The sequence below is a fragment of the Eublepharis macularius genome, chromosome 5 (genome assembly GCF_028583425.1).
Source record: "Eublepharis macularius isolate TG4126 chromosome 5, MPM_Emac_v1.0, whole genome shotgun sequence".
NCBI lineage: Eukaryota > Metazoa > Chordata > Lepidosauria > Squamata > Eublepharidae > Eublepharis > Eublepharis macularius.
In genome coordinates, this window is record NC_072794.1 from 106,055,651 (window position 1) to 106,079,726 (window position 24,076).

The window sequence follows — 24,076 nt, forward strand, 5'->3', positions numbered from 1 at the left end:
CAAGGACATCCAGGGGGCATCTCATTCCCCCCCTACTTCCTCTTTTCCTTCCCTGAAAGCACCCATAGCATCTCCCCTTTTCCTACCTCCTTCCTATCCACCAGCCAACACACCTGTATCCCCTTCCCCCATTCAGTTTTCCCTCCTTCCCTCCCCCTTGCAGCTTCTCTCTGAGAAAAATATTGTTAAGTCGCACAGTGCTGGTTGTTTGGCTGTGCCCAGTGCACAATGGGGAACCCACAAGGACTTGCAGGAGGCACCTCAGTTTACCTTGTATCCTCCCTTGTACTATTTCCTCTTTCCACCTTCAGGTGACCCCCTCCCCATCTTTTCCCTCTTCCTTTGTTTCCTTCTTAACTTTCCACCAACCAATCAATCTACCTTTTATTTGCTCCTCATCTTGAGCTACATTTATTATTTATTTACTTCATTTATACCATACCTTTCTCCCCAATGAGGACCCATAGGAGCTTACATCATTCTCTTCTCCATTTTATCCTTACAAAAACCCTGTGAAGTAGGTTACACTGAGAGTGTGTGATTGGCCGAAGGTCACACAGTGAGCTTCCCCATCAGAGTGGTTATTCAAACCTTGGTCTCCCAGATCCTAACCTGAAACTCTAATCACTACACCACGCTGGCTTTCATGCAGTAGTTTTTGTTTAACAGCAGTTGGGCCTCAGTAAGTCATGCAAGTCGTGTGGTATCGAGTTACCCAGTGATTGTCTGCTCATGACTCCAGTCACCATATTTAAGAATCCACAGACTTGCCCATCCATCCATTCATGCATCCATGACATTCAAGTTTTAAAAGGATATCCATAAGGATAAGGGGAGCAGGGAGGTGGGAAAAGAATTTCATTGTTGGACTGTATGTGACAAAAAGGATTGTTGGTGTCTCTAGTCTATTCCAGGCTATTGGCCTAACCTCATGTGCTTTTCAGTAACTGCTCAACTACTGCATACCAGTCTTGACTAGATAAGAGGTAGCAGAGTGTTCTATGCTGCTATCGTATAAAGCAAAATATATGCCTGGGGCATGATCAACAAGTGTTTTCAGGCTGTAACCAAACATAAGCTGGGTGACATGATGTTTTAACCAATGATAGCAAAGTATTCATCTATGTCAGGGCTCATCCTGGGCGCTGCTGCGTTGGGCGCCAGGGGCCTGATTCTGACTTGGGGGGCGGTCATCAGGGATACTGCAGAATCTTGCTGTGTGGCAGGAGGGGTGGTCTACATCACCCTGATTCCCCCTCAGTCCATTCGCTGGCCCGCTCAACCTGACCCAGCCATCACTCTCACTTCCCTCCTTCTCCAACCTTTCTTTTCCTCCTTGCATACTCCCACTCCACTCCATCACTCCTCCTTCACAACCCACCACAATCTCTCTCCTAAGCCAGCTTTTATAGGGCTTTCACCACCTTCCCCCGCCCTGCCTCCCAGGATCCTTCCCTCTCCTGATGCTGCCCAGCTGTGTCCGCCCTCAGGTGTTCCTTTCACCAGCTTCTTGCATTCCTCTCTCCTCTTGCTGGGCGGGGCTGAATGTATCCCAGCAGGGGCTTCCCTCAGGTGTGCCTCCTTTCCCTCTTCCCTTCTCCCTCATTCTTTCCTGCAGGACAGGGCTGGCAGGGCCCTTCCAGGTGATGCATCGCGGGCTCCTCTGTCTTTGCTCACCAGGTGCTGTGCTGGTCTCCTGGAGTTCAGCCAGCTCCCTTAGGTGGCTGGGATTGCTGGTTCCCCCCCTCCCGGCTTGTGCAGGGGCTTCCAGTACCTCTATCCCTTCGTTGGCACCTTGGGCAGGTGTGGGTACCTCTTGCCCTTTGGGATGGGGTTGGGCGGCACGCCCCTGGCTGGTGTCTCTCTCCCTGGCTCCCTTTTCCCTTCCCTTGCTGCTCTCTGGAGCTGTGTCCCCTCCCTGGGGCATCCTGTGCCTGCTACTGATTTTCGATTGGCTTTCAGGTAAGGGGGCTGTGGCATGTCCAGGGTGCTTGGACAATCCTGGACATCTACATAGTCAAAATGATAACTGCAACTGGTTAGAACTTACCAGCCATGCTTGCACGCTTGTATGTTCTCCTACAATTGTAGTTTAACAAACCCATCTATTTAGCCTGCTAAACCAAGAATGAACTCGTGTTTACCACAACAGCTGTGCACCGCAAAGATTAAAAGTTTTAAGGGAGCATTTAGTCACCAAGGAAGACTGTGGTTTAGTGATTAATATGTTGCTTTAATACAGTCAAAGAGCCTTTTGGTTTCTGTCCGGAGGCCAGGGTGCCCTGTGGCCCAGATGCAGCTCCCCAGGGCACCCAGAAGACTTCCTCCCTGAAGAGGATACTGTGGATAACAGAGGGTACACCGGCCACACTTGCCTGGTGGCAGAGAAGACTTCCCAGGGCAGCAGCAAACAGCGGTGCAGCCAGTACAGCGCAGATGATACTCGAGCCACTGTGGCCACTCAGGAAGCAAAGCTGTTGGCAGCAGCACCCAGCAGGGATAGGAAGGGCCAGCCTCTGCAGGATTGGCCTGAGCATGCCCAGCCTGAGAAGTGCTGCCTACAAGGCCTGCAGATGGGCAGTATGCCCTGGCCATGCCCTAAATGCAGCAGGAGGAAGGCTAGCTACAGCAAGCCCAAAGAGAGGTGAGGCCAAGGCCTGGGGGAACCCAAGTGATGCAAGTAATGGCCTTGCAGGGAGTAGCCATCATGAAGGAAGGGTGAGGCCCAGGAGGATTTGGCTACGAGTGGCCCAAGCCCTAGGCTGCACCGTGGGGATGGAGCTAGAAATGAAGGGAGGGATAAAAGAGGGCTCCTTAACCCAAGACGGAGAGGAAACACTGGGGAAAGCTGACCCTGCTAAAGGGCAACACTCTCCAGAACAGCCAGAGGTTTGGCTCTGGTGAAGCAACCAGGTCCCTCTCCTGCATCTGAGGCCAGGGGGAAGCCCCAGTGAGAGCAAATTCAGGACAGTGGACAGCCAGCAGGTAGCCCTGGGCAAGAAGTGGCACAACAGTTTCCACATGCCTGTTTTAACTAATGCTCCCCAGGTAACAATAACTCTGTAATAGGGGTGTCGACGATGTGCCATCATTCCTGTCAAGCCACCTTAGATACAGGTGGAGATGTGGGCAGAACTGGACTAAGTTGGTTTCCTGATTTGATTTGATTTGATTTATTAGATTTTACCCACCCCTCCTGTAAGCAGGCTCAGGGCTGGTCACAACAGTATAGTAATAATACAATTTGATAGAAGATACAATACATAATAAGATAAAAATATATAATCACAATACAAAAGTTAAAACTAAATTATCCAAGATGCGGTTTTCAATATTCACAGACAATACATCTCAGCATTCCAAATATCATGGGGTAAGGCAGGCAGATCACAAAACACAGTATCAGCAGGCAGACCAGAAGGCTACAGCAGGGAGGCCGATTGGAGAATTTGCCCAAGACTCAACCCACAACCATATGCCTAGCAGAACATCTCCATCTTGCAGGCCAGACGGAACTGTAGCAAGTCCCGCAGGGCCCTAGTCTCGACAAAGAGAGCATTCCATCAGGCTGGTGCCAGGGCCAAAAAGGCCCTGGCCCTGGCTAGGTGAACATCCTTGGGGCCAGGGACCACCAGAAGATGTTTATCAACACAGCCAAGTGCCGTCTGGGGAGCATATGACAAGAGGCGGTCCCATAGGTATGTTGGCCCCAGTCTGCTGAGGAGTTTAAATGTCATGACCAGTGCCTTGAACTTGACCCAGAATTCGACTGGGAGCCACTGCAGCTGACACAGAACAAGTCATATGTGATCTAACCACCATTCTAGTGAGAATACATGCCACTGCATTCTGGACCAGTTGCAACCAAGTGACTCACCAGTTGTGAGTCACTTGAAGGGGGAAAGACAGGACTGAGTGAGCAGCAAGGGGGGCAACCCCCATTGCCACTCAACAGGTGCATTGGGACCATGGCCGATTCCAGATGACTAACCTTAAGTCGCTTCATGCCGCCCTCTTCCGGATCGCGACGGGGAAAATGCGAAATATCGCGTTTCCTCACGCGAGTTTTGCGCGACGACGCGCAAAACTCGCGCGAGGAAACGCGATATTTCGCATTTTCCCCGTCGCGATCCGGAAGAGGGCGGCATGAAGCGACTTAAGGTTAGTCATCTGGAATCGGCCCATGAGGCCACATATGCACCAGCTAATAGATTATACTTATTTCATGTACACAACACTTCATCAGGGGCCAAAAATCAGTCCACTGAAGCCAATAAATGTTTCTAAATCAGTTTGAAACAAAGTTTAAATGCATTCACTCGGTGTACATCAAAGCAGCGGCTCCTGTCATTGGGCAGGGGATCCATCGGGTCCTTCTTTCATCTTCACAGCTCCACCTATAAAAAGAAAAGAGAATAAGCATTATTCATCTATTGAATTACTGGAATACTCGCTTGTTGAATTCTGGACTTCTTTTGAGCAGCTTCCTTTGGCTGCACCATGTATAAAATAAGACTTATTTAGATGTCTGTGTATGAGAGAGTGCTTTTTTGTATTCGGCTGACACCAATGTAAATGTGTATTTTTGTAATATTTATTGACTTTCAGCATAGAGATATTTTATATATTTATTAAGCACTAGTCACTTTTCACTTTAACTACTTTTTAAATAATGCATTAATAAATTTAATAGTGTATATTCATTGTGTCTGCCTCCAGTGTGGTCTTACCACCGAGTTGTTTTGCTTTGATTCTGGGGGTGCCTCTCATTTTGTTGTCTGGTGGCTGTTGTGGGCCTGCCATGTGGCCTTTGCTCCAAGGGCCTAGAAGGCATCAAGAATACTTGCAACAGAATGGGGCCATGGACAGAATGTCAGATCTTCTAGGGGCACTGCTGGGTGAAGTCTGCCAAAGGGAACAGTAGCTTGCCCCTACCAATAGGTGGTGCCCTTACAGCCAGAGACACTGGCCCCTTTGCTCTTGTGCCTGAACAGTGACAGTTTTATGTTCCTAGTAAAGTTTATTGTTGCTAAATGTTTGTGCATTGCTATGACTCAGTGGCAGTATGGTCCGCAGCTGCCCTACTCCTGGCCCTCTCCACCACTGGACTACGCTCTATGGAGGGGAGGGCTGTGTGGTGTGGCCAATGACCTAGGAGCCAGCCAGGGGGGTATCTGTAGGGGCCCGATGCAAGCTTTTCCATAGCTATGTTGTTTCCAGATGCCAGCTGTAGGACAGCACATGGACAGATTACCAGAGGGGTTCCATTTGGAAGAGGGAGCAGAACCAGCAGTAGTGCAATGGCAGGGATGTGCACCCAGCAACAGATCTGTGCCCAACTACTGGGTCCCTCACCTGCTGGGAGGGAAGGCTGGGTGTCTGTCATGACCTCCTCTTACCAGCCCTCTGACCAGGCCAGTGACTCAGGCCTGGAGGGCTCAGAGAAAGAGCCTGAGGACCAGCAGGCCAGGACGTGCTTGATGCCGCAGAAGCTCTGACTGACCACTCACCAGAGACCACTCCACCAGTGCCTGCAAGTGAGACCCTGGCTGACAATGCCCCAGCAGCACCCGAGACCACCCCACCAAAACCTGCAAGAGAGCCCTTGCCACCTGCAATTGCGTCCGTGCCGCCTGCCTCAGACCAGCATTGGGGCCCCACCAGGCAGGTCCCAAACCAGGGCTCTTCCAGTTCGCCTCCCATGCCAAGGCAATGGCAGAGGCAAAGGGCCCAAGCAGGTGGCACACAAAAGACAAAGTGCAAGGTTGGCAGCATGCCATCTCCTTGAAGACTCAGGTCAGGACTCTGACTGCAATGTTTCCTTGCAGGACCATGGCCACAACAGAGGTGCCTGATACCCTACACCTGCTGGCAGATGCTGCTTAGCCAAATCACCCCTTAGCCTATTTAGGCTGGGGCTTGGCAGCACTTCACAGTTGGATCCACCAGTTTCCTTCAGCAAGCCTTGTGTTTCTGGCTCTAAGTCTCCAGCTCTCTTGCAGGCCAGCTGGCCAAGCAATTGTTTTTTTGAGGATGCCATCTCTCCAGGCTCAGAATAGTATTCTCTGTGTTGTAAGTGATCTCTGATGTCTGGAGGTTGGCATCCCATGTGGTGGACAGGTCCCTAGAGGTGCAACACAATGAAGTTCTGGGTAGAAACCTGCCTGAAGGCTCACCTACTCGCTTATGAACCTTCCTGACCACTGTGATCATCTTTGGAGGCCTTGCTTCAGGTGCCCCCTCCTTCTGAAATTAGGTGGGTGGCAATCTGGGAGAGCTCTGGGTTGGTAACCTTTCTCAAATGTACCTGTGATGGGTGATTTGCATACCAAGATGGCCTTATGGCCATGACATTTTGGAGAAGCCTGTTTGGGTAGCAACCCTCAAAGCAGCGGCATCTTTGGAGTTTCTTTAAAATATTTCTAAATATTTCTTTCTCCCAACTTTTGGGACTACAGGAAGATAACAACCAGTGCAAACCTGGGGGTGAGGGGGTGTGCACAAGATGCTATACTGGTGTATACCCAAGATATCCTGGTGCGACCTGTAGGTATGCTGGGTAGCATCCTGGTATCTCTATGTCAGCCTTTAAGTCTTTAGAGTTTTGGTGCCACTGCTGAGAAGGCCTTCTTCATATGGGAATACTGCGCAAAATTTCAGAGGGCTCCTAGCCTAAATTTGATGCAAGATGTTTTCCAGAAAAACAAAACTATGTTTTTGCTCAGGTGTGCCTTTCACTTAGCACAGAAAGCCAGCTTTGTCAATCATTGGTCTGTTGCTGTTGCCTAGCAGCTCTGTGTCCCAGTATGAAGCCAGGATTTCTGTTCTACAGTAAATGGAAATGGTGAGTGAAGAACTTGAACTGCCTGCATTATTTCCTTCAACACAATTTCTCAAGGACTGTGCAACTGAGTAGCCATGGCAGTGCACTCTGTGCATGACAGAATGCTTTAAGTAGCCCTTCATGGAGCATGCTTTGGCTTCTCTGACCGGCATTCACTCATTCAAATGAATGCAACTGTAGTTCTTATGAGAATGGTAGCTGCCCTTCAATTAATACCTATTAAAAGAAGGAGGTGATAAAGGTGACCAGTGAATTAGACTAGATGCTTTAGACTTGACTTTGGCTAGTGCATAAGTCTGGGAATGTGTAACTAGGGAGGTCTGCTTTCACAGAGAGATAATTTACGTTAACTTTATGGGTATCCTGGAAACGAAAGAGATCATAAGACTGCCAGTTTAGAAACCTTTATTTTAACATTTAATTGGCTATGGGTTTTGACCTTTTTGATAAGTGGTTTTTGCACCAGGAAACAAAGTTGCAAGCCTTTAGTAAACAGATGAGAAACATGACAACTCAGAATTAACACTCCAAGAGCAAAACTAGACATGGCATCAAGATATTCGTGAATGGATTTCTCATGCTTGTTTGTTTCAGACTTAGTAGCCGCTGCTGGGGTGGCATGGGATGCAGTGCTGGTTCTGATTAGGACCACAGTCTGTTGAGTGGGGGGTCCTTTTTCTGACTTTTTCCCCAATCCCCTCTAGAAATGCTGCTTTCCCCAAGTGAGTAACGTATTAGACACTACTGCCACAACAACAAAGTATTAGGTATGTTTGGGTATTGATATTTAGTTACTCCTTCCATTACTACTAGTAGTTTGAAACATTAAACATATGTGTAAATGCAAGGAAGCACAGAATAAATAGCCATTATGGTGACAGCAATAATTTGTTTATCTGCAAGGCCAGTGTGGTGTGTGTATATAGTCACTTGCAACCCCTCTGCAGTACTGAGTGGCTATGGAGATGGCTCTGTGGTGATTGAAGTACCACTGGGATGAAAAATGGAAGCGACCCATCCACTATCCAGTGCCTATGTAGTCTTTCCATCACCCTTCACAATTTATATATTTTGCTTTGATTAGATCCTTATTTGTAACCTAATAGGTGTGGTTGGCCGTAACCCCCCCTCCCTCCGAACCTTTGGTCTGAAGAGCAGCAGATTTAGCCAGTTTACCATCAGAATATACATATGACAACATCCAAACATTCAGCATTTTATTTCTGTCCTGAACACTTTTGTCCCATGAAAAATGAGTGGCTTTAAACCTTTCTAGTAATACTTTGAATAACTAATTGGTCTAACAAATTTGTTTTGCTTCCTTTATGGTTCTCATTCTTTAGGAGCAAAATGGCTACTAGAATTTGTAACAACTATGGGGGGGTATTGAAAGTAGGGTTGCCAGGCCCCTTCAACCTCCCGGCGGCAGATTGGGGCCTGGCACCGCAGGCATGATGACATCACTTCCGGGAAGTGACACCATCACGCAGCCCCTGGAAGTGCACCTATGCTCCGCAGGGGCTCGGATTGGGGATGCTGTGGAGAGTGAAAGTGCTCCTGCCCTCTACAGCGGCCCAAAATGTGCCCATTTTGGTCCAGATCGGGCTCGTTTCAGGCCCATTTTGGTGCAGATTGGGCCTGTTTTGAGCTGCTGCGGAGCGTGGGATGCACTATGCAGCAGCTCAAAGTGGGCCCGATCTGTGCCAAAATGGGCCCAAAATGAGCCAAATCTGGGCTGAAACGGGCGCATTTTGGGCCAATGTGGAGGGCAGGAGCGCTCCTGTGCTCTGCAGCGGCCCCAATCCGGGCCTGATCCAGGCCAAAATGGGCCCGATCCAGATGGCTGCAGCACATGGGAGTGTGCAGTGCCGCAGGGGAACACACATGGAAGGTGCACTCCCCACCCCCCGGCTGGCCAGGTAAGCAGGGGTGGAGTGTGGGGGCAGGGGTGGGGGTCTGGCATCCCTAACTGAAAGTGTGAATTAGAGGAAGAGGAGGGAAGATAAATGTGAAATTGTGTTTTCTTCTGACAGCACATGGTGCAAAGCTCTCTGACCATTGTATCTGAACTGAATCAACATTCTGCCTAAAGAGTTGTATCCAGCAGACTGCAGCTATCTTCTCCTCTCAACCATCTTTTCTGACTTATGAAAGCTGACTCCTGCATTCACTGGGCCCATATGAGCTGATCGCCATGCAGGTCAGAGAGCTGCAGTGAGGAAGCTGACAGGAGAGGAAGGAGGGGTGGTTTTATCCCTTTCCCTTTCTCTCTGAAGACCACCAAGCCATGTGGCTGTTGCTGGTTCCATGACTCTGAGAATCCACTTTCATTGGGTCAGAATGGACCGTTGAAAGGAGGAAAACACAACAAAGAGTTGTGCTCCTGCCTCTGATGAATCTTGTTAGAATGTGCACAGAAAAGGCAGATTAGAAGAAAGCTCAGAAGTGTTTTAGTTGGGCTGGATTGTGCCCCCTTGGTGATCAAAAGTATCAAATGCTTCTCCCTTATTGTGGACTGATCCAAACTGCCAGTGCATGATTTTATGAACCTATTAAAATTATAGGATCATTGTAACTAGGAGAGACATATTTCAAACAAAGATGGGCTCAGTACCTTAATCACCAGCTAGATAGCAGACTTTATCATCCATGGTTTATTGTTGTCAGGAAAAGTACGTATTTCATTTATACAAGAGAAAAAGTTCTTAGTCACCGATGGTGATGCACGGCTTGTTTCTATTGTTAGGGTGAGTACAAGGCAACTATAAAAGATGCTCGGAAGATGCAGGTTGTCATTGCTGTTGGAGTTTCGCTAGAGGTTCATCAGCAACCAGACAGGCAAGAAAGACACCTCAACATTACAATATACAGTACCTAGGACAGGACAAATTGTAAGTACTCTGCATAATAGCCTTGTTAGTCTTTTCAAGACTCTTTCAACTAATTTTTGCTATTGTTTATTTTGAGGGGGGTGTTTGTGTACCCAAAATCTGCCAATAAATTATTGGTGTGTTTGTGTACCCAAAATCTGCCAATAAATTATGACAAAAATAGTAACAGCAACACCTTATATCCTTCTTTGAATGTTGTTTGCACACTTCTTGAAAATCAGTTGTAATTGTTTCTTTGCTATGTGTTTTTGAGAAGAATATGGTTTTTATAGCTACGTTACGCAAACATGTTAGTGTTTATCTGTTGTATTAATTTAAGTTAATGTGGCAAAAATGCATTGATGAAATTAATATTGAGGCTATTTTATATCATTTTATTGAATAGATTACAAGACCAGAAGATGCTCTTGTCTCAAACGGTGACATTTTTACCCATTTTTTTTCTGATTTGCTTTGCAACATGTCAGGAAGCTGAAAAGTAAGAATAACCTTTGATAAAAAATGTTTTAGTGTAATGGGATGCATTTACTACTGTTTTACCTTTGAGTTGCAAAATTAGTAACAACTGTTTCTATGTATCATAGGTAGAAATAACAATGCAAGCAGGGATATAATTTAATGCAATTTATGATGTTATTCTTTTTAAAAAAACTACAGAAGCAGATCCTTTTGAAAGATGCTTTTAAATACAGTATTATTGTATACTAAGCTATTTTAGTACTTTCCTAAGTAGAGCTACAGCTTTCTAAGCCCGTTGACTTAAATGGATTTAGAAGCATGTAACTAAGCTAAATTAAGTTGTGATTTGCATTTAAGGTGTTTTTCTTTGAATTTTTTTCTCCACATGGTGCTTCTCATCTTGTACTTTGGTACAGCTTTGGAAAGTCAGGAAGACACTTGCTATCAGTTTGCAGACAACGAGGCAGAGAAAACTAACCTATAACATACCAGAACACATATTCATAGTCAAAATAGATATGCAAGCTTTGGGTCCAGTAGCACTTTAAAGACCAACTAGATTTCTAAAGTATGAGCTTTTAGGGGAGCTCTGACTCTCAAAAGCTCATACCCTGAAAATCTAGTTTGTCTTTAAATTGCTGCTGGACTTGAATCTTGCTCTTGTACTACAGATCAACATGGTTACTCACTTGAAAATAGACATGATGGGTGAAACTAAGTCTGTATCATTTATATATAAAGTTGGACCCTTTCTTTTATGGAACCCTCTTCTCCTGCCTTACCTCCCCACACTCCGTACCTCAAATGCCAGCCCAGTTTAGTGACTTTGTATGTTTAGTGTTAGACATATGAAAAGACAAACAAAGCTATATTAGCATATCTATACTGGCTGTCAGAAAGTCATTAGGGCAACAGGAACGATAACAGTTTGAAATGCAAAGTTCAGGTAAAGTTAGAAGCTAATTGTGCCAACTTAACTTTATTTTGTGAGAAAAATCACTGTAAAACCAAATACAATGAATCTGGATCACAGTTTTTTGACAACACTGATAGTCAAAACTATATACTTGACAGTCCACTTCTTCATATACCAGGGCAAAATAAGAAAAATAGGGTTGGATTCCATGGAGAATTTCCATGGATGGTGGGGATGAGGCAATTTCCATCAATTCTCCTCTCCTTGTAGGTCTTCAGTTCATCTTCCATGTTGTTCTTAGGGATCCTGTCCCTCAGGAGCAGCCTTTCAGAGGGCATTTTGGGCTACAGAGAGAGGAGACAGTTGAGGGAGTCCAGCTCTAATGGAAATGTTTGATAAGATCAATGCCATAATATGGAGGGGGGGCAAGTTAAACCCCCTTCTTCAGCACTGTGGCCTCAATTCATAACATCCCTAACCCATAACTGCTTTTGAGGCTCAGTTATATATTTCAGGTTTGGCCCTTAAGTTCCTTATTTTGGCAGATGTAACTTTGACTAAGTTGTGGTTTGGGAGGATGTGCCTGCATTAAATACTGAAACAGGAAATTTCTTGCTAATTCAAGAGGGAAAACGATTAGCTGTCAGTGTGATATGTATATGTTCACCTGAATGCAATTCACAAAGAAGCATAGCACTGCGGCCTTTAAAAGAATGAGATTCTTGATACATGTGAAAAATCAAGCTGCCATACAGGATTCAATGGATTTCTCTCTGCTTATCTATTCTTATTGGTCAATGTGATAGAAAATTAGTTACACCATTTTCTCACTCGGGTGTGAACGTGCTTCTGCTTCTCAATACTGACTTTTTATATTTCAGTAAAAGAGCGGTGACAGAACATCAGCTCCTCCATGATAGAGGGAGAGCCCTTCAGGGACTAAAGCGACTAATGTGGCTCCATAGTGCTATGGGTGGAGTACATACTGCCAGTGGCAGAGATATCTCCCAGGCACATGTTATGTGGACCTCACCGAAGAGCCAAGACCTCTCTGACTTCTACGATAGCACAGGCAGGGAAGAGGCGCCAGATGTGATGAAGCAACTGTTGCTGGAATTGCTGGAGGACTCGCCTTTTGCTGTACTAAAGAAAACAAATATGCTGCAGTATCTAAAGAATGTAAAGGGTAGTCAGGATCTGCAAGAACTTTCTGACTTATTTCAAGTTGGAGACCAAGGGGGCAATAGATCTTTAGACTGATTCCACTATCATCTGTCTGTTACTTGATACATAAACAGTGTTGAGTTGAGGAAGTGCACAAGTAAAGGTGAATTGCAAAGAAAAACGTGTCTGTGCCTATTTTTACCATTTACTACTCCTTGGTGTTTTTGAAACGCCATCTCAGAAAGGGCCAGAATATTTTTTCCCAATCAGCTTAAAGAGGCTAAATAACACAAGAAGTTACAGAACTCAAATTTCCCTTTTCGGCTTTCCAAAGTGCCCTGTACTATTATTGCCAGAGCATAACACTAATTACTATAATTAGTGCATTCCACTTCACATCTGGAGAATAATATCATTGCTAGATTTGTGTATTCCAACTCTTGTTATACCTAAAAATTCAGGGAGGATGGGAAGACCCCTTTTGTTTCTGCTTTCCCATTGTATACCGTATAATTAGAAGGGAACCACTGTGCCTCTTTTTCTCTTATGTATCTTTAGCAGTGTGGTTGAACACCAAAGCAAAATTAAACCATATGGCTATCTTAACAAGAATAGTCACAGCTGAAGGTAATTCCAGTTCCCCAAATGCACATCATACTTGCTTGTTCATGTGGTACTTTGCACAGGCAATGTTTCATAGCAGAATTGCCCGCTTACATGAGAATATGCCCTGCCTCCATTCAACACCACAGGACTTACTTCTGAATGCAAACTCAATCATACTGTACAAATTCTGCTCCAACGGGGTTTTCCAGGGAAGTCAAGTATTCCGAATTGATGCTAGAGCAATAAATGCAACTAATTAATCATACATTTAAACGAAGTATATCATAAAATTCATCCTTGTAGAAGGTACAGGTTGAGCTGCCACTTTGCGCAGGGATGAAACTGCAAAGATTGACGTAGCCTGACTGGTGGGAACACACTAAACCTTTTTGATATGGACAAATTTATTTCTTGCTCCACCCTCCTTTCTACTTTTTCTTCAAGGATTTCTGAAGATGGAGGTTAAATCCAATATTCTGGTTCCTTTTGATCAAGGATAAGGTCAGCAATGTTTCACACTCCAGCTCTGCATTTGAGAACTATTTTCTTCTTAAATTACTTCAAGAAAATTATAAAACTAACTCTAAATATTAGTGTTTTATTTTGAGAAATTCTAAAGAGTAAAAAGGGCACAAACATACTTAGTTTGATACTTGTATTTAATAATACTGTGTCTGATAAATCAGTATCTTCAAGTGGCTAAACAGATAAGTATCCAAAGTACAAAGACAGTATTGCATACTGATGTCTCAATTACTATATATGTCAAAATAAATCTTTTGATAATTACTGGATGCAGATTACTGAAGTCTCACAGTGATCCTGTGAGAGGATCCTGTGAGAGGAGTTAAACAACTCCTCTGCTCCTGAGGTCATGGAATATATTAACCTATATACTTTTTGCATGGAATATATCAAAATGTTGTACTTGGTTTATTGTAGAAATCTAAATAAAAATAAAGCAAGATTATATTTTGCTAATGACACCTTTTTAAAGAAAGTGGAGCCAAAGTTATTCTTCAAGTACGCTGGAAGAAAACAACCTGGATATTTTGGCCTTGACAGTAGGGATGGCAAATTGGGTTCCACAGCCATTTAAGTGTTTGCTATCATTCATTACCTCAACTGTAATACCAGCATACAGGTGATTTAGAACTGGGCCCTTCATGTAAATGTCATGTTCATGTAGCAAGTGTAGTCTCCACAATGAGAAATTTTGTTCATCAAACCAATTAGCAGTTTCAACACTCTGAAGTTTTTGAGCTACATATTTATCAGAGAAAAAATAAAATAAAAAGGCATCTTGGTATCCATTTAGTTCAAGTTATCTGACTGATGAACCATGTTTGAAATGAATCCAATTAGTAAGTCAGTCCTCTGATACCAGTTATGCTTACTTCTTATGTGTTATGAGATGCACATATACTGGCCTTGCTAATTTTGTAATGTTTGAAGTAGCCATCTTGAGAATCAACGTTTGACCTGGATATTTTAATTTTCCCTCTCCTAACATAAATAATTATTGGGGGCATAGATTCCTGTCAGGATTAATATTTAGGATCTAAGCTCTAGAAGACTGTACCAAGTCTCTTGTTGGTTGAACAAGTATTTCCGTTGCTCATCCAGTTCTTCTGTCAAGTATCTGTAAAGAATGGCAGTTAAGAATCAAAGCTTCCTTCGTCAGATACGAGCAGAAAAACGTCTTTTGTGCCATTCAGGCAGAGTGGGAGAGATATTACAAAAAGAGTGTAAGGAAACTAGCTCTTCGACTGTAGACCAACAAGGCTACCCACCTGAAACTATTAAATTTAGAATTTGCAGCCTTACCAGGGAGGGGAGTATGTCAAGTGAAATCACCATGAAAATTTGCTAAGGCACAACCCCCCATTGAACACGGCCGGATTTACTTCCGTGTAAACATGTCGAGGAACCGACGGTATGTAAGCACTTGCCGCGAACTTCCTCATGCACGGAAAAGCGAACACAAGACGCCTCAAACAAGCGCAAAACGACTGACGCATGCGCATACCAACGGATGCGGTCAAACAACTGCATCTCTGCGCTCCACCGACTGAGACTAGGCATCAATCGAGGCTCCGATCATTTCCCGCCAGAGCCTCGCCCCTTAAATGGGTGGTGCCAAGACAGAAAAAATGCTTAGAGTGCATGCGCGTTGTGGCAGAGTTTCCAGTCGGCGATTGTCCGGTGGGAGGCGGTCGTTTTTCTTTGGGTGAGGGGATGAGGCGAAGGGGCGGGGCTAGGCCTTGGGGAGCAAATTGGTCTCCTGTATTCGCGAGCTTCAGAGGGAATTAGGTGACGGGACGTCGGTTGATGCTCCTTTGCGGCACGAGGGGGCTGGTAAGTGATTCTTCCTTCGAACTAACCGTCGCTGCGGCTGTCGCCCCCACCTCGCGTGTTGTGATCTTAAGCGGAGTATCCCCCCCCCCCATTTCTGTAGCCCGTCGGTCTTTTTCCCTGCCTTTGGGCGTCGGTGCCGCAGCGAACAGCTTTGCTGCCTCCGCTTGCCTGGGGTCCCTTTCAGAGCCGTCGGGTCTCTCGTGGCTCTTCCTTCCCCGGCTGTCGCTTGCCAGAGGCCCCTGGCCTCGGTTCGCGCTTTCGCACCTTTTTTTTGTAACGCCGTCACCTGCACGTCTGTTCTTGCTTCTCTTCCTAACTTTCCGTGGGGAGAATGGGCCATGCAACCCGATCTTACGCATGTGCGCTTCCTACTGATTTCAGGGGGATATTCTTCCAGGTACGTGTGTAGTTGTAGTCACAGTTCTAGCGTGGTTGCTGTGTTAATCTTTTGTAGCAGAATTGAACCGGAGTCAGTAACATTTTAAAGACAAGCACAGATGATTCTTTGTGAGTAATGCTGAAATAAGTTGTTTTTATGGTGCCATTAGGTTCCTATTTAATTTAGCTGTAGTAATAGTCTCCGTTGGCTATGGTTGGTTGCTCTGCAATTTGTTTGAGAAAAATTCACAGTGACGTTGCTGTTGCTGTTTTTTCAAGTGGAAAACTCCAGCTGCAAAAAAGGATTTTCAGTTACTCAGTACTGCGAATGAAAATAATGTCATAGTGTAACTCTCGTTTCATTTTTTAAATAAGGGTTCAAAGTAGTATGGAAATAAAGTGTTTTTTAAGTGGCAGAAATAAAATACACTTGAATAACTTTTCTTATCTGGGTTTTGGTTAGGTTAGTTTTAGTGAAATACTATATCCTGTTAAATTAGGAAGTAGGTACACATCGTTTGTATATACTCCCTTTTAGTCTTCTACAACTCTAGGCATTAGCTGCTACTCTTGGACATTTACAGTATGGGGGCAGCAGAGAAACTTTTTTTGTGCTGTTAATCAAGGGAAAATGTTTGGTTGACTATAGTTGTAGTCTGTATGCATACTTGCATAGGAGTAACTCCAACTAAAACCATTGGAACATTTCCAAATAATTATGCATAGGATTTGCATGTACGACTGTAACCTTTAATTGGAAATAAATTCTGTTAAAAACAAATGGACCTTTTTGTGCCATCAAGTTGCAGGTGACTTATGGTGACCCCATAGAGTTTTCAAGGCAAGAGATGTTCAGAGATGCTTTGCCATGGTATCTTGCAAAGAAAATCTGTAGACATCATTTCTGCAGTACTTAAATGGTCAGGAATGAGGATTTGAGAGCTTTAATATGCATAGTGCAACATGAAAAAATTCTGACTTTTACTACTATTTTGTAACAATGTGCCCTGCTTTTGTTGTAACTTCGAGGGTGGATAACTAAAATATGGCAATCGTATTATGGTTTTATACAGCTTTGTTGAACCTGGCAGCTAACTTTTACATTAAATGATAATTAACTTAAAATTTGTGTCACGATTTATGTCATGACCTGGTTAAAATATTTTCTGTTCTCCTTCATCTCTCCCCCTTCTCCCCTCCTAAGTAATCATGGCAATGACTGGTCCAGCACCTTGCTCATCCATGAGCAATCATACTAAGGAACGAGTTACAATGACAAAAGTGACTCTAGAAAATTTCTACAGCAATCTGATTGCACAGCATGAAGAACGGGAAATGAGGTAAAAATCTGAATTGGGATGTTGTGGGGCATGAATATAAAAGTTGTGCTGTTTTCTTAAATTTGAGAATAACAATAATAGAAGCCTGTAATGTCGTTCAAATCCATTATATATTGATCTTTTCCTTTCCTACTAGAAAAGAACTTTACATTTTTCAAAGATATTATTTATGGTTCTGTAATATTTCAAAGCTATCTTTCCATTTTTTTGTGCATTTGAGTAAAGGCTGTTGTCTTGCTGCTGCTTGAGGAAAACTAAAAAGCTTTTGGAATAAAATTTGCTTTCTCTCTGTAGGGCAATATTTTCTTTTGATTTCCGTGTGTCTAGTGTAAACACAATCTCTTTATTGCGAAATAAACGTGTCTTGGCTTCATGGAGTTTCAAAACCAGCTTCTTCAAGTATATTTTATGGCTTTGCTTCATCACTGTTTGAGTTTTGTGTGTTTGTAACTATGTAAAAAATTTATTGCCTTTTCTCTATTTAAAAAAAAATCCTCACGGTAATGTCAGCTTAAATGCAAAACACACACACTGGCTCTGGGTACTGTGTACTCTCTGCTCTTTCTGATATATCTCTTTTCTCCTCCCCCTCAGTGTCCCCTCCCTCAAGTTTAAGCCTGATGCAGCATTAAGCCTGCATTAGTATTATTCTTGGTTACTGCCAGCTACATTTTCTTGTAATCAGAATTTTTAAGGTTCACTTCAAAAGTTGGTTAACAAAGTTAGAAACTGCTATATCTATACCAGATATTAGTATCAGTATGAACTATTGTGGAATATATTTCTAAAAGATACATACCACTTCATAGTCCATAAAAAACAAATGTGGTAAATTGTAGATAATATCCTGAGTTTTAGAATTGTCCTTCATAAAGTATTGAGGAAGAAGAGCTGTCTCATGGGAAAAACATATGATGGGAGGATTGGGACCACAGAATTTGGTGGATCATCTAGGGAAACACATATCTTTTTCTTTTGAAGATTTGTTGCAAGAAATAATACTTGTACTGAAAGTTGAGATGACATTCTTTAGTCTCTGTTAGATGACATGGTCTGCCCTCCACAGAATGTTCATGAATATATAATGTGGATGCTTGAGCTTCTAATGATATAGGACTCCTTATGCTTTAGATTGGTGAATGTTTTTTGCTTCATTCTGTGGCTTGTTTCAGCAGATAGTTTTGTAGACAGATTTTAACAAAACTTCAAATTAGAATTAAAAGCTATTGGATACTGGAGTCTTCTGGAAATGTGAGGTATCCTTTGTCAGAGGAAAGACTGTCATTTCTAATTGGTTTTTCTAATGAGAATTAACCAAATGCATGTGCATACATCATTCAGGTTAGACATTTCTACACATTATATTTGACTTGTATGTCAAATGGGCATAGTTGCCATATGCTAGTCTTCCTCAAGGGGCTATTCCATATTACTACTGGATACTTATCTCAGCAGTTCATAGACAGCTCTTGCTGTTTTAGTAAGTGATGGGGGGCAAAATTAGCATACAGTAGGAAACTTATTTAAAAATGTGACCTCGGCAAAAGCAAGAACAGCCAGATGAGCATGCCTAAGCTTCTTTCAACATATCCCAGAAATGACTTGGAGAAGTTCAAAAGTGCATAATGGGTAGCTTGGAGGACTGATAATTGCTAAGATTTTTCATCCCAAGAAACAAAATTTAAAAAATGTATTCCAGGAGTATATATGCTAACACTGTGGATAAATTGCCTTTTAGCATAGGTTCACATAATATAAAATACAGCTAGTTAATGTGAAGCATAATAGTAATAACTCATAAAACAATTTCTGTTTCTAACTGCTTCATGGAATAAGTATGTTTTGTTTCTGAAGAGAGTGCAGGGAAGGAGACAAACAAGCAGCTCAAGGGAGTATTCTGTAATAGCAAAGCCCCTGCTTTTGTTCTGTCTTCATGAGTAAAATTGTAATTGCAGTCACCCTTAATTTAGGTCTAACTTCTTAAAGTGATCAGATGTTCCCTGTTTGCTGTTTCTTCCTGCCACAAAACTTTTCTTCTCAATACAGAAGTGATGTAATAGTCGTTCTGCTTTCAGACAAAAGTATCTTCAACTGTGGCTCCTTGAGTTTTGACAGTCTTGTTTCCTCCTTGTGCTTGACACAAAATGTTGCTAGTTTGGCCCAAACTACATGATAGGTTTGGCCATGAGTTATATTTAGTGCACACACAAAAACAGAATTGCAATTGCCCCTGTGAGTCCTTTTGGCTCAGGGCAATCTGGGCGGAGGGGACTGGAGCCCTTCCTCCTCTGGTGCTGCGGTTTTGATCTGGATTGGGTCCTGCAGTGCTTGAATAAGTTCCTTGCAGCTCCTGTGTCATTGTGTGGCTGTATCAAGTGCAGATTTTCTGCCAATAGAATAGCATTTTTGCCGCGGGGGGGGGGGGGGTGGTTAGCCAATTTTTTTGCCAATTTTGTTGCTCCCGTATTCACTGCTGCTTGCAGGGGTTAGTTTCTCTTGAACCCTAGGTTTAGGATACGCTGTGGGCTGGGGGAAGAGAGTGGTTCTGCAGGTGGAGCTACTCACAGCTGTGAATGAGGTTCACAGATTGTGGTTGGGGTTGGTAGTCAGTTGTTCTCTACTAGGCATCTTAAAATCCAGTTCCCTGCCTGATATACCCTGTAACAATAAAATCATTCTTAGTGTGTGTTGGTAAAGGGAGCATTTTGATCGGTGTCTGTAATACAAAATGTACGTGCTGTATAGTATTTGAGCATGCTATCAACATTATATGTGCCATAAAAGAGTTGGAACAGAGTTAATTTAAATCCCCCTCCGAAAGAACTTTTTATAAAAGTGAAGATGGCTGACACTAGGAACGTGCACCTGGTTGTTTCTGGTCCAAAAATATACCTGGAAAATACCTTACTGATATATTTTGGGGATATTCTCATCAACTGAAAAGGTGTTTGGATTTCACAAATTTCCCATCTATGCATATAATTGTTTATAGTTCACTAAGACTTTGTTGTTGTTCTATTTTACTTCTGTACATTGTTTTTGTTTGTTTGGTTGGTTTTTTTAAAAAAATAAAAAAAATTGTTAAAAAAGAAAAAAAAGAAAAGGTGTTTGGGATTCCAGAATACCAAATACTGATTCCTGAAAAATTCCAGAAATATTTGAGAATATTTGGGGCCTCCATTTTAAGGCTCCCAGGGCTGTTTTTCTCCTATTTCTCCTGGCTCCCTGGCAACAGAAGGTCATAGTTTAGTCTAGAGCAAAATCTTTGAATGTGAGATCTCCAAGTTCAGATGCAAGCTTGTCCAAAATAACTCTGGTAGCATGGCTGGAATGTATAAATCAGACCCTGAAATCCACTGTCATTCTTTGTAGACAATGCCCAGCTGGATGCACCAATGATCTGACAAGTATAATGCAGTTTCATATATTCAGCACTGCCATCCTGTTCACAATTGACAGTAGAAAGTAATTCTGAATAAATATGCATCTGATCAGATCAAACATCTCTAAAACTTCCTGGCTGGTTTTGAGAGATGTTCTTTTGTAGAAATTAGTAGCAAATCTGATGCCATTTGTTAAAGTCTATGCTTGATAGTCAGAAGTGGGGCTAAATTTGTTTCTTTTTATAATGGTACTATGCTTGTTCACACTTTCCATCATCTCTCTCTCTCTCTGGTTAAGTAGATTATAACTAGGAAAGGGAACCCCAAAAGTGCTGGGGCAACTGCTTCTAAGACACAGAAGAACCTTGCTGAAAATGAAAATAAACATCTGCTGCAAGTTGTCTGCAGTGAAGCACTTAGACACAATGCAACATTTATTTTGCCTCATAAAGCCCTCACCAAGATGAGAAACATCCTTTCCACTTACAAACTTGACCGCTTCTGTGGAATACTGACTACTAACCTTTTGTAGACATATTTATAAGGCTTCTTTGTGAGATTTGTTGTTTCATTTGTGCTTAACTTCTGTCTTACCTTCCACTTGGTTGCCCTATATTCTAAGAATAGTGGAGACTTCTATTTGTGCGTTTGTGTCATTGAGATTTTTCATCTCATGTGCTCCATGTTCTTCACCTTGGATGGCCATACTGCTTCTCGTTTCATAGTCAGTTGATTGTTGCCATAGCTACTCCACATCAATAAAGAAAAAGAACTCTGTTCTCTCTTTAACACAGTATCTTATTCATATCTTGCAAAGATTAATTATGTTATCCTTGCAAGCTTTGTTGTGGAAATAGAGGGGTCTCAAATGTATTCAGTTGTTGGAATACTAACATTTACTAAATTTTCTTTCAGAGAGAAGACCAAGCCTTCTGTTAACAGTTTAAGAAGTCTAAAGAGTCCAGAATATTTTATAGAACATGACTAGATACCTATAGCTAGTATACTCCCCCCTTCGAAGCCAGTTTACCCCTTGTCCAAAGCTTCTAATTTCTGGAAGCTCTTCAGGCTTTCATTATACAATAGAAAATAAAGTAGAAATATGGTAACTTTTAAAATGATTATTTAGAAATTAATATACACGCAGAACATGAATGGTATGGTTGCGCTCAGGTGGTCTCTACAGAAGTATGTAAAATTTTCAAGTAGTTTCAGTCTTATAGAAGGAAAGACCAACATTTGTCTTTCTGTGTATGTCATGATAGCTTATCCCATGAAGTGGTAAAGTTAGAGTCCGTGAAAGTTAGTCCACAGGTCATCTCCATCTCCCTTTCCAGACAGGGTTCATCTTGATCTTTAATATGGTATCCTTTTTTTAAGCCATGCCGTTGTCTCATTCTTACTTTCTCTCTTGCTCTTACAAAACAAAAGGAAAAAAAATGGTGCTGCCTGTGGTGTGACTCAGCTTTACGTTGCAGTGCAATTCACTTTCTGCTCCAGACCACCTTTGATGGACAGAATGCTATTTTCTGCATTGTTTAACATGTCATTTTTAATACTTATGCTTTGTTCCAGATTTCTGCAATCATACTACATTGTCTCATCCTGTTGATTGCATTGTCTTGCACTATCTAATCTACTTTGAGTCTCAGTGAGAAAGCGGGTCTGTAAATTATGTAAATAAATAATAGAAGTGATCATGTGTGGGACAGGTATGCCATGTTGGAGATTACTTTTTAATATGTTAACTTGAATGTGAGGAACAAATCCTTAAATGAGTAAGCCATGATACTTTAAAAACTAATTTGTGAACATTCATGAATTCTGTCCTAGAAGAATTTCACATTATTAAATCCTGAGTCTTTTCCATGGCTGGCTTTGTAGTTCTGTAAAAGTAGTCAACCCCACCCAATGTCTAGTCTTGCAGACAGCGTTTGATTTATTTTTTCCTCCAACAGCAACCATCTGTTCACTCACAACATCTTTCCTTTGATCTATTGTTAATGCCACCATGACATTCCTCTGGCTGAAAGAGCATTGTTACCATCTTGAAACTTAAAAGGCTTGCATACTCTGCTGCAGCGCTCTTTCATCTGAACAGTGTGGGAGTGTTCTTCTGGTACAAAGGGCCAGGATAGGAGCAGCTTGTTTATTTATAGACCGCCTTTCTCACTGATACTCAAGGCAGAATACACAGCATAAAACAATGCAATTGAATAGCTTGAGACACCAATAACCAATGCAGTAGAGCTAAAGTGACAAAAATTCGAAACTGTGCTAAGAAGTATCAGACCAAAACCAAGCAGAGCATGAAATTACAAAGTAGAAAATAATGTAACTGTAAGATAGTCTTTCCAGTTGGGAAAAGTGTACTACTGCAGCTCAGAATTAAGAAAAGATGTATGCTTCTAGTTGCACATCTCCTTGGCAATCCAGAACATGGTGGAGTGCTGTATTATAGCACCAGTTGCGACCATCAGATGCCTTGAAGATGTGTTCTGGGAAAGCTTACCATGTTCTTCAATAAGATCAGTGATAACGATCAGTCTTCCTGAAAGGCAGGGTTTTTTGCTATTGATAATGATCGTCTTCGTCCTTCTGTGCAGCCCCACATTGGGACTGCGCAGGCGCAGGCCAGCCGCGGAAAAGATTTTTCTAGCTCTAAGAGATGTGAGGGGGACGTTCGGATCCACCGCGCATGCGCGCCGGTGTTCCCGCCAATTTTGAATGCATATATATCCGAACGTCCCCGGCATTCCCTCAGTTCCTTTTTCGCCGCCGTCGAAAAGGTTCTTATTGTCTAGCGTTCGTTTCCAGCGTCTCTTCGGAGTTTTGGATCGTTTCTTCTGCTGGTCGGTATTTTCCCCTTGTCATCTGTCGGGAGATACCGTTCATTATGTCGCAGACATCTTTGTTTAAAAAGTGTCATAAATGCGGCACTAAGATGACCCATTCGGACGGCCATGAGCTCTGCCTCATCTGCCTGGGCGAGGGGCATGTTGTCGAGCGCTGCTCCATTTGTATGTCCTTCACTCCGAAGGCAAGGAGTGATCGGAAGGCCAGGCTCCGTGCCTTCTTGTGGGATGCCAACCTTCTCCCCCCCAAGCCATCGGGCTCTTCGGGAGATAGGCCGCGCTCCGCCGCTCCGTCACCGGCGCCGTCTCGTAAGTCGCCAGAGCCGCTCCCCTCGGAACCGACGGGGCAACCCGTTCCGGAGGCCCGACCTGATTCCGGTTCCGGGGATCGTCCTTCGAGCCGGAAGGCCAAGAAGCGTTCCGCGCCCAAGCCGAAGTCCTCCTCCAAGCCTTCGGTTCCGGAGGCTGTTTCGGAGCCCCCGTCCAAGAAGGCCAAGGCGAAGTCGAGGGCCAAGGGCCGTGCATTGTCCCCAGCTCCGACTGTGCTGCCTGGTTCTCCGGCCGAACCAGTCCTGATACCCGACGATGTGGTGAGTCTCCACACCCCGTCGCCTCCTTGCACGCCTCCTCCGTCGGTTCCCGAGGAATTTATGCCGTTTCCGCCTTTCCCGGAACCGTTCCAATCTTTTGAGCGCTCCCTGCCGTCCGCCCCGGCGCCTTCAGAGGCCTCCGTTCCACTGCCGTCTACCTCGTCAGTTCCGATGCCTCTTCGCTGGCCTGCCCCGGTGCCTGCTCCTCTGCCCCCTTGCCAGCCGGTCGCGGGGATTGGGAACATGACCTCCTGGCAGGATTTTGTGGCGTGGTTCCAGCAGTCGCTGCCCT

At 43.5% G+C, this 24,076-nt stretch overlaps 1 protein-coding gene across 1 annotated transcript in view; it reads left to right on the forward strand.

Annotated features, from left to right (window-relative positions):
* Window positions 1-15,090: 15,090 nt before the first annotated feature.
* Window positions 15,091-24,076, forward strand: part of STK38 (serine/threonine kinase 38) — a 57,967-nt gene continuing 48,981 nt past the window's right edge. Inside the window, exons 1-2 of the mRNA XM_054980230.1 lie at window positions 15,091-15,238; window positions 16,821-16,956. Of these exons, the coding sequence (XP_054836205.1) occupies window positions 16,826-16,956 (131 nt within the window). The 5' untranslated portion in view covers window positions 15,091-15,238; window positions 16,821-16,825. The remainder of the gene's footprint in view (window positions 15,239-16,820; window positions 16,957-24,076) is intronic.